At 37.5% G+C, this 11513-nt stretch overlaps 1 protein-coding gene across 1 annotated transcript in view; it reads right to left on the bottom strand.

Moving 5' to 3' along the window:
* Positions 1 to 11513, bottom strand: part of IMMP2L (inner mitochondrial membrane peptidase subunit 2) — a 909463-nt gene that overhangs the window by 849991 nt on the left and 47959 nt on the right. Inside the window, exon 2 of the mRNA XM_023737033.1 lies at positions 10939 to 11075. Coding sequence (XP_023592801.1) covers positions 10939 to 11075 — 137 coding nt within the window. The remainder of the gene's footprint in view (positions 1 to 10938; positions 11076 to 11513) is intronic.

The raw sequence follows: 11513 nt of genomic DNA, 5'->3' as shown, positions 1-11513 counted from the left end.
AATACGTGCTTCAAGCCCTCTTCACTTTCAGCAAGCAAGGTTGTGTCATCTGCATAAAGCAGATTGTTAGTGAATCTCCCTCCAATCCTGATGCCACATTCTTCATATATTCCACCTCTTGGATTATGTGCTCAGGCTACGGATTGAATAAGGATGGTGGAAGGATACATTACCTGATGCACACCTTTCCTGACTCTAAACCATGCAGTATTGCCTTGTTCTGTTCTGTTCTGTTCTTGGTCTATGTACAGGTTCCTTATGAGCACAATTAAGTGTTATGGAATTCCCATTCTTTGCAATGTTATCCATAATTTGTCATGATCCACACAGTCAAATGCCATGCACAGTCAATAAAACACAGGTAAACATCTTTCTGGTATTCTCTGCTTTCAGCCAATATTCATCTGACATCAACAATGATATTCCTTGTTCCACATCCTCTTCAGAATCCAGCTTCTACTTCTGGCAGTTCCCTGTCGATGTACTGCTGCAACTGGTTTTGAATACTCTTCAGCAAAATTTTAATTGTATGTGATATTAATGATATCATTCGAAATTTCCACATTCTGTCAGATCACTTTTCTTTGGAAGTGGCACAAATGGATCTCTTCCAGTCGGTTGGCCAGGAAGCTACCTTGCAAAATTTCTTGGCATAGATGAGTGAGCACCTTCAGCACTGCACTGTTTGTTGAAACATCTCAATTGGTATTCCCTCAACCTCTGGTGCCTGGTTTTTCGCCATTCCCTTCAGTAGAGCTTGGACTTCTTCCTTCACTACCATCAGTTCTTAATCATATGCTACCTCCTAAAATGGTTTAATGTCGACCAATTCTTTTTGGTACAGTGACTCTGTATTCCTTCCATCTGCTTTTGATGCTTTCTGCGTCATTCAATATTTGGCCATAGAATCCTTCAAAATTGCAACTTGAGGGTTGAATTTTTTCTTCACTTCTTTCAGCTTGAGAAATACTGAGAGTGTTCTTCCCTTTTTGTTTTGTAACTCCAGGTCTTTGTACATGTCGTTATAATATTTTATCTTCTTGAGCCACCCTTTGAAACCTTCTTTTCAGCTCTTCATCATTTCTTCTGTTCACTTTAGCTACTCTACATTCAAGAGCAAGTTTCAGTCTCTTCTGACATTCATTTTGGTCTTTTCTTTCTTTCCTGTCTTTTAATGACCATTTGCTTTATTCACATATGATGTCCTTGATGTCATTCCACAACTCGTCTGGTCTTCGGTCATTAGCATTCAATATGTCAAACCTAGTCTTGAGATGGTCTCCAAATTCAGGTGGGATATACCCAAGGTCGTACTTTGGCTCTCATGGACTTGTTCTCATTTTCTTCAGCTTCAGCTTGAACTTACATATGAGCAATTGATGCTCTGTTCCACAGTTGGCCTCTGGCCTTGTTCTGACTGATGATACTGAGCTTTTCTATCATCTCTTTCCACAGATGTAGTCGATTTGATTTCTGTTTCCCATCCAGTGAGGTCCATGTGTATAGTCATCATTTAAGTTGTTAAAAAAAGACACTTGCAATGAGGAAGTCGTTGGTCTTGCAAAATTTTATCATGCAATCTCCAGCATCGTTTCTATCACCAAGGCCGTATTTTCCAACTACTGATCCTTCGTTTCTGACTTTCGCATTCCAATCACTAGTAATTATCAATGCATCCTGATTGCATGTTTGATCAATCTCAGAATGTTGGTAAAAATCTTCAATTTCCTCATCTTTGGCATTAGTGGCTACTGGGTAAATTTGAATAATAGTCATATTATCTAGTTTTCCTTGTAGGCATATGGATATTATCCTATCACTGACAGCACTACACTTTAGGATAGATCCTGAAATGTTCTTTTTGAGGAGGAATGCAATGCCATTCCTCTTCATTTGTCATTCCCAGCATAGTAGACCATACGACTGTCTGATTCCAAACGGCCAATACCAGTCCATTTCAGCTCACTAATGCCTAGGATATAGATCTTTATGCGTTCCATTTCATTTTTGACAACTTCCAATATTCCTAGACTCATACTTCGTATATTCCATATTCCAATTATTAATGGATGTTTGCATCTGTTTCTTCTCATTTTGAGTCTTGCCACATCAGCAAATGAAGGTCCTGAAAGCTTAAGTCCATCCACATCATTAAGGTCGACTCTACTTTGAGGAAGCAGCTCTTCTCCAGTTGTATTCTGAGTGCTTTCCAACCTGAGGGGTTCATCTTCTGGCACTATATCAGACAATGTTCTGCTGATATTTGTAAGGTTTTCACAGGCCCATGTTTTTCAGAAATAGACTGCCAGGTCCTTCTTCCTACTCTCTTAGTCTGGAAGCTCCGCTGAAACGTGTCCACCAAGGGTGACCCTGCTGGTATTTGAAATACCAGTGGCAAAGCTTCCAGTGTCACAGCAACACATAAGCCAACATGGTATGACAAACTGGCAGACGCATGGTGTGTCTTTAAACATAGTACATTAATATCTGATTGTTCCAATATCTAAAGTCATTTAAGGCCTGATTCTGCTAAAGGCTATTTCTGATTTTCACTTATAGTGCTTGTTTCCTTGTATGATACTTTTACTGGTAAAGTTCATCAAGGTTTATCTTTGGGATTCTTTTGAGACCTGTCTGCAAGCTGCACGCATCCAGGAAGGACAGTGACGGCTTCAGCCAGGTTCCTGAGCCTGCTCGATACCCAGATCCACTGTAAATTCAAACCTCAGTTAGGTTTTTCAGTTGCAGTGGATGTGAATTCAAACCTCAATTCCACTATTGGGCCTTCCCCTCTAATCAGAGCCTAGGCAGGGATAGACAATTTCTCTTGCAGAACAGATTTTTGTTTGAGTTTATCCACTCTCTAAAAAAGTGTCTCTTCCACGGTCCTGGCTTTATACAGGATTTCTGTTCTAACTCCCTACCTTGTATGTGTGAACTCAGGGCCTTGTCTTCTGATCCCCGTTTGGCCTTTAAAACCCCAAACTCTAAGTTATTAGGAATTGACAAACGTCCATAGGACAGCTGCTGGTTTTACTGCAGGCTTATCACTCTGGAAATATATTCCCATTATTTATTTTTGGTCTCTGTGAATTTTCCTCTATATACATAGAACTTTAGATACATTAAGGAATATTGTCTCAAGTTCTAAACTTTAATTTGAAAAAACTGAGGCTCAGACAATTGAGGTAATTTACCTAAGATTACCCAGTCATTAAGTTTTAGAACTTTGGCTTGAACCAACTTTGAGAATGCTTTTCCATTTTACTAAATAATAACTAATAAGAGTTGTGCTTTATTACTATTCCATACTGCCTCATTATACTATCTCTATTCTCAGAGATATATCATTCCATTTTATTTTGGCTTATGGGATGATGAAATTAATAAGTTATTTAATTTCGGGATGGTTCTCAAAGATATTTAAGATTTAAACAAAGAAATTCAGTTATGCATTTAATTCTTTTATTATTATTTATAATTTTTATAAGTTTTGCACTGGGAATATTTTCACAATGTCTATTCTGCCTTACTATTCAGAAACTGAAGTCTCTAATTTCTTCTTATAAAATATATAATATTCAATTTAAAAAAGAGTATCTTCCATCGACCTGAGCTTCAAAGTTTAAAATCTTTCATCATTCACTGTAACATAAAACTGAATTTCTTTGTTTAAATCTTAAATATGAAAAAGAGAAAGACCTTCAACTAGATGGACTGACACAGTGGCTGCAATAATGGGCTTGTGGGGACGGCACAGTGTTTCATTCTGTTGTAGGAAGGGTCGCTATTAGTCGGAACCGACTCGTTAACACCTAACAACAGTGTGTATGAATCTGAAGTTTTAAATTTAAAACTCTGTAAAAGAAAAGCATTAACATACCAACTAGCAGGCATAAGATCTCAGAAGGAAGAGTGCACGGAACTATTAACTGATAAAGGACATGATATCTGCAATCTTCTCTCAAGTGGTTCACTAACAACAATAATAATGTGTGTGTATGTAACGCACAAGCACGGGTAGGGGGAGGAACAGAGGAGGGAAGGGATAAAATAAATTTGGCAAAATACTGAAAATTGGTGAATCTCAGTAGACAGCATATGGGAGTTCTCTGCACTACTCGTGCAACTTCTCTGTAAGTCTAAAATTACTTCAACATTAAAAAAAAAGCGTGTAATGAAGTCAGTGTTTAAATAACAGATATAACACCGGCTCTATAAAACCGAAGCACAGAGTTATTCTATCACAGGAAGTGAAGAAAACTCCGTGAAGAGACAGACATTAGAAAGTTATCACTCACCAACTGTTTCAGTATCACATATGTTTGTTGCTATAAATACAAACTAATCTACTTGAATTCTCTATTGATGACAGGTTACAGAACTACATAAAAACCTGTAACATCCTAAGAGGTAAAAGCCTCAGATCTGATTATTGGGCCAAAGGTAATTTCAGAAGAAAACGCACATATAAGCCAATAAAGCATTCCAACATCAAATCCAGGCTGCCTTCAATGTCAGACCCAGCAGACCAAGGAGAGGAAGAACTCAGAGGAGTCAGCACAGGAGGAGAAGGTGTGCCAGGTGGCTCCCAGCATCTTCGAAGTGCAAATTCAGTAGGTAACATAAAACTTCCTAACTCTATCTAAAATGCTGTTGCATAAACCTCAGTATATCTCTCTTCTTGAGAGTCTATTTGTATCCAGCTTCTCAGAATGTCAAAACAATAGTTACAAGCAACAATGACTGTTGAGCATTATTAAGCCCACTGTAGGTTTAAAATTAAAAATACAAATTGGAGGGGGGAGTGTGTGAGAAAGAGCAAGCCTCTTTGCTTGCTTTTTTGACAGACCCTTTAATTTGAAACTCAGCAGGAAACAAGATAATGACTGCCAAGAACCACGTAGGAGCCTAAGAGGTTTATTACAAACCAGTTTCTTCAGGATCATACACAGGTAGCTGAAAGTCAAGACAATTTCAAACCAATATGTGTGTTATTGAGGAACAAAGAGCTCCACGCTGATCAAACTCTATTTTCCCACACAGTCTCGAATTTTCTAATATATTCTGCATAAATCTATCCAAGAAGTCTGAGCTAGAGGGATAGGATTGGATAGTAATATTTTCAAGTATTTTCTCCTCTGGCTATGCAAAAGGAGAAAAAAAGGGAAATGATATACTATATAAAAAACCATGTAGGAATTGCAACAAAAATAAGATAATGACACTTAAAATTATTTCTTTCACTTACTTTTTACAGTCTTAAATCTTAATGTTAAATGTGGAAGGCATGCACCTTTTATGGAAACCAGAACCAGTGAGTCTGCTGCAAGCATCCTCACTGAAATAAAAGCTAAAACTCCTGTATGAAGCCATTATACTATTCCTAGGGCACCCTTTTACTCTAAAAGCCTCTGTAAGCGATTGAAGTTCTAATTTGAATAATTGCATTCCACCTACATAAATTCCCTCTGCAGTTTAACTGTATGCAATATCAGTCTTCATTTCCTGAGTTAAATTAATGTTGAGTAATGTGGTGCTTCTTTTTTAAAAAAAAAAAAAGTGCATCTACTTTCATAGGTAACCTTTCAGCAACCAGTAGAAGTGATTCATTTGCACTAGAGGGGAATAGGTCATTATGAATAATCATTAACTAACAATTTGTGCCAGTATTCATTGTGTGCTGAGCACTGCAAAATATACATCTTATCCAATAAAACGGATGTACCTATACAGCTTTATAAAACTAAACGTTTCATAAATTAAATCCTGTTTACCATTGAGTTACATACTTGTATCATTATAAACTTGATTTTCATTTATGACTTACCTTCAGCTAGCTGTGACTTCCAATGTTTGGTCACTCCCATCCTTCTAGTCAGATACTCAATGAATTGTAAACTAATACTGGAAAATGTAACCTTAAAGAAGAACCAGTGAGTAGTGCTTAAAAAGTAAAGAATTATTTTTCTTATAAAAGGGAATCCTGAAAACAAGCTTCCCTATTAAATCACAAAACAATAGAATTTTTTAAAGACCTAAAAGTATATTTTACAGTAAAACTTCATACTCAAAGTGGACTTCCAGTGTTGGTGTTATTCTAATAGTATTTATTCAATCATCTCCAGAGGACTGGTATTGCATGTCCTTTAATAAGATTCAATCTTTTGATTGTTGAATTTTTAAAAACAACACATCTACAAGTTGCAGAGAGACCTTTAAGAAAAGCCACAAGAAAAATGATGATACATTCAATTGGCCCTAGGCTATCTCAAATCTAAAGAAATCTAAAATGGATCAATCCTTTCCAGAATTTAGTGACTCGGAATTTCATTCTATTCCAACTTTGTCAGTCTTAGACTATAAAGACTAGGGTCATTCTAGGTAGACCCAAAAGTAAATACATACAAAGTTTTAGAGTAGCTCTGAAATCAGCCTTATGTACTTAAAGTCATAGTGGCTGTGGCAGATGTATTTACGTTTCATGATTATTCCTTCCCTCTCCACCTTTGCCATGGCTTCCCTGTGGGTGGAATATACTTCTCAGTCATTGACTTTGGGTTTAATTAACTATATGACTTGCTTTGATCAATGGAATGTGGACAGAAGAAGTTCTGATGTTCTGACCTGAGGTTTTAAAAAGCTTCTGTATCCTGCTATCTCCCATGAGAAGAGCATACCCCAGGCAGCGGCTGCTCCTTCAATAGGTCCCACGATGAGTAGGATTGAATGAGTAGACTGAATGCACATGGAGTAGACTGAACTGAACCCACAGCCTAGAACCACTACAGCCAACCACAGACCCATGAGCAAGAAATAAATATCTGTTATATAAACCACTGAAATCTTAGGGTTGTTTGTTGCCACAGTGAAAGTTAATAGAGTGGCCAACAATAAAAGAGTTCAAGATCCTATTTTCTGGTACCACTCTGGTCCAAATTCAGACTTCCAGGCTCATTCTCCAAAACGGTGCACTAAAGCAAACAAGTTTTTATTTCTGGAAGTACCACACATTGGCCAAACATTTATCTGACAGCTTGACAGCTTCAATATTAATCTCATTTGAAGATGTATCCATCATCCAGGATTAATGACCTTTTAACTTCCTCTACTAAAGTTAAAGCTCCTTGAAAGCAGAATCTGTGTCTGATCCACCACCCCCTCACAGTACCTAATACAGTGTTTTGTTTTGCACTTATTAACCATTTGATAAATAACACTCTATTCCAGCTCACAGTTACTACCGCTTTTCAGTGCTGTCCAGGTCCAAAATGTTGTTGATTGTTGTCATATCCAAAAATGACACCCTGAGTCACAGAATTAATCATATATTTGAAGTGACAGAAATAACTAAATATGATCTTTCTACCTGAGGAAAACACAGGACAACTAAAGTACTATGTAATGAATGATGCTCAAGGCTGCTATACCTTCAAAACGGTACACAGATTCTTTCAAGGAATACTGAGAGGTAGAAGGAATGGCCAGATGGCACTCCCCATCATTGCTAAACATGCAGTAAAAATGTATCAAGACTTCAAGGGTACAATTCCAAGGGAGGTCCCATAGAGGGGCCTATCAGCCCCTTTACCGTAGCTCTTATCTGTCTGGAGTATCTTTATCATTGGTCCTCAGTGTCACTATCTCCCGCTTACTGTCCCTGCAGTGTAATTTTCTCCATCATCCTCTATCACGCAACTAATCTGTTACTTTCCTCTTCTTCTCTATGATTTTTTTTCTTTCTAGACTCTTCCTTTCTCTGCCTTTCATTAATACTCCCAAGCTTTGGTACAAAAAGATACCACCATGCATCGAAAGTATTCCCTCCCTTCACAACAAATCAAACCAACTGCCATACACCGGATATAATTTTCAGGCCTCATAGTCAAGAAAACCAGGTTGTGTTCCTTGCAAGATGCACAGGGACTCCCAGAGATCTCTACACCCCGTCAGCTATCTAAGTATTTGAGTCATTAGAGAAATTTAAAGATAAGAATTTATTCCAACTGTCCAAGAATTCTCCTGAACCCCATAGTCTAGACAATTTCAGTTCATCAACGATGTATAGTAGCAAAGTTGTCTCCAAATATGCTCAATTACTTAATACCCAAATCTCATTATTGCTATTTTTCCTCTTAAGTAATTTTGAGTTGGTGATAGCTAATAAAATTGTAAATGAAATTATCTATTATACTTAATCTAAATTCATAAAATATAGACCCATCTGTAATTAACATAAATTTTTCCTTTCTTCACAGAGTATCCTTTCTCCTTTTATTCTGATAATAGCACCCTCCTCATTTCCTCTGTGAAATATCACCCCTGTCTCCCCTCAATTCCCACAGAACAATGGGATTCAAATAGACGAGATCATTTTCTTAAACACCACTCAGCCTAGCCACAAGCTACAGCGTGCATCTGTCTGAGGTTGGGCCAATCACCGTACTCCACCCTGCTGGCTACAGTAGATTTGTATAGCGTATAGATAAGGGCATGCAATCCAAACTGAATCAATCACAGACCTTCCCAAAGATTTTTAAAATTAAGGAAAGAGGAACAATCTCTCTCGGGCAGTGATGAAATTGGGCAGTGATGAAAGCTGCCAGCAGCCATGTGCCTTGCCATGTGGAGAAAGATGGTCTACGAGAACTTAAGCCAAGATGCAAACAGAAGCAGATCCTAGAGACATAGAAGACTGAGTGCCCTTGGCAGTATTCAAGTCCCTAGTTCCAGTTACCGTAGGGACTGGCACACTTCTGGTCTTCCCATGAGTACATAATAAGCCTTCCAATAAACTCCCCCTTTTCACCTAGATTAGTTCAAGCTGTTTTTTTGCAACCAGTAGCCAAGGAAATTCTACATTATATTCCAAACAAATTCCATAGTAATCAATTTGACTCCTTGGGAGTGAAGCACAGGAATACTACAGGAAATTCTAATGTATCTACAGCAAATCTGGTATCAATCCACAAACTGGCATTCTTCTATACCTTCTTCACTGGGAATTGCCTTGTTCTTTCATAAGACAATCAATTTCTTACGAGCAAGAACAATACATATGTTTATGAATTTCCTTGACTCTTAGCACATAGATGTTCGTGAGAATGTGTTGGCTAAAAACATGAAGACTGGGATTCTATGACTGCTACACGATCCTCTGAAATATTATCAGATCCAAGGTAAGGAGGTGTTGTGTCTTGCAAAAATCTTTCTCAGGACAGTGATGCTTGTGTAGCAAGACAGCACTAAGGGAATTAGAGAAAATCATTATTGACCTGATTGTTACCAAAAGATACATGCCATGGATGGATTTAAAGGGATAACAGAGACCAAAAGGGACTTGGGTGGCTGTAGAGAAGGCAGTTTTAATCTGATATGAAGGATCTGACTCAAAAGCTCAGCAAAGGAAATCTAGCTTTTCCCTAAGGATTGGTTCTAAGAGGAAGCTACCAGGAATTCAAAATTAAACAGGCAGGAAAAGTAAAATCTAGTCTGTGATAAATGCATTAAACTGTATTAAGGAATAAGTCATATATCTATAAATCTCTCTTCCTATGTTTACTGTATCCCTGCAATAAAATATATTTGCACTCAAAGTACTTGACCAGTTTTGCTTTGGCCTGGTGGCCCACTATGGAGACAATCTGAGACAAAGGGTTCAGGTCAGAATATATTGATCAAGAAAACGCCCTCGCAATGCTCACAAGATGGAAGTGGAAGTAAATATTCAGGCAGCCTTGCTGTAGACCTTTAGCTTTGCCCAGAGGGCAGGCACCCTAAGGCCTGCTGACCTTTCTTATCTCCCTGACTACCAGAACTCAGGCAGAGGTCTAGTTCTCAATACAATCATTGCAACAAATAAAGTAAATCCATCCTAACTCTGTTAAAGCCAATGTCTACACCCTTAACCAATTCTAAGACAGACAAAGAAAAAAAAAACTAAGCTGTTTATTCTCTATATAATTTTAAGCTCATAGAAACTTACATATTTGTTTTGTTTGCTTGTTTGTTTTACATACCCATTTAGCACCAATGCATGAACTTAATACATGCCAGTACGGTAATAGAAAAAACTGAATCATATTACAAAATGCAAATTCTTCTTAAATGCATTAACTTACTTAAATATTTAGGTTTTAGACATCAACTTAGAACAATATTTCCTCTAAGTTATTCCAGAAGACTATTCACAGGTAACTTTCGGAAAACTCCAGTCCACAATTCTTCCAATGTAAACTGCAGTTAGTCTTTTCCATTAGCAACATGCTTACAGAGCACACTAGAATATCTGGGATCAGTACTCCACAGACTGTTCTAAGTATGTATGAACAGAGTTACCGAATTTGACCCAAACTCATGCAGCAAGAAAAAAAATTACCAATAACTATACTAATAATTTGGTTTCAAAAGAATATTGAAATATGGAAATTTAATTAAAATATCTTCAAATTCCAGATTATATCCCACAGAAAAGGATGTCATTTTAGTAAAATTTGCTTAGAATTTCCATTTAGTACTCTCAGGAAAAAAAACAAACTGGAGACAGAGAGCTACCTGATAATTATTTTTATTCACCTCTACTTTGATAATGAAGCCCTGGTGGCGTAGTGGTTAAGAACTCGGCTGCTAACCAAAAGGTCAGCAGTTCAAATTCACTAGCCGCTCCTTAGAAACCCTATGGGGCAATTCTACTCTGTCCTATAGGGTCACTATGAGTTGGAATCGACTCAATGGCAATGGTTTTGTTTGTTTTTTTTTAATTCTGATTATAATATGACTGTATTATAAGCCCTTCAAAAAATAAATTTAGTAAAGTTAATTTCCAGGCCTTTTTACCTTTCAGTTCCTGTCATGGAAATAATAAACAGAAATCTCACTTCTAGTGCTTAGGAAACAAAGAAGCATGTGCTTTAAGGGACAAAATTGTATTAGTGTTACCTGCATTGATGCTCCTTCCACTCTTGCAACGCAGGCGACCCGATCCAGGAAAGTCACTGCCACAGGCACAGCCACAAAGAAGCCTTTGCAAAAGGCCTTGAAGTATCTTCTTACCCAGCCTTGAGACTGAGCCATATCTAAAAACACAAAGAAATCAAGTAGGAAACTAGCCTCGAGAAAGGTGAAAAATAAAGACACAAAAACAGTCCAAGATAAATAAGAGTTAAAGAACTGCAATCTCTTTTCTTAATATATTTCACACTCATCTCTGTAACCATTAGAATAAATTTGACTTAAAGTTCCAAAAGCAAAAACATTAACTCAGGTTAATTCTGTTCAGCATCTCAAGTTCACTTGATAACTTCAGTGGAAAATTTCTCCTTACAAAGCAATAATTAGGCAAAAAGAAGCATTCCAAAAGTAAATCTTTCCTGTTGCCAACTGACTATCATGGTGGAGATGCTACTTAGACCCCCCGATATCTGTTCTCTTCTTCTTTACTAATAGAACTTTTTGTTGGACATGGCTGTCCAGCTAAAGATTATATTTTCCATCCTCCCTTGCAGCTAGGCGTG

The sequence above is a fragment of the Trichechus manatus genome, unplaced genomic scaffold, assembly GCF_000243295.1.
Source record: "Trichechus manatus latirostris isolate Lorelei unplaced genomic scaffold, TriManLat1.0 scaffold00096, whole genome shotgun sequence".
NCBI classification, from domain to species: Eukaryota; Metazoa; Chordata; class Mammalia; order Sirenia; family Trichechidae; genus Trichechus; species Trichechus manatus.
The sequence above is the reverse complement of the archived record's forward strand: the minus strand, read 5'-3'. Positions and strand labels throughout refer to the sequence as shown.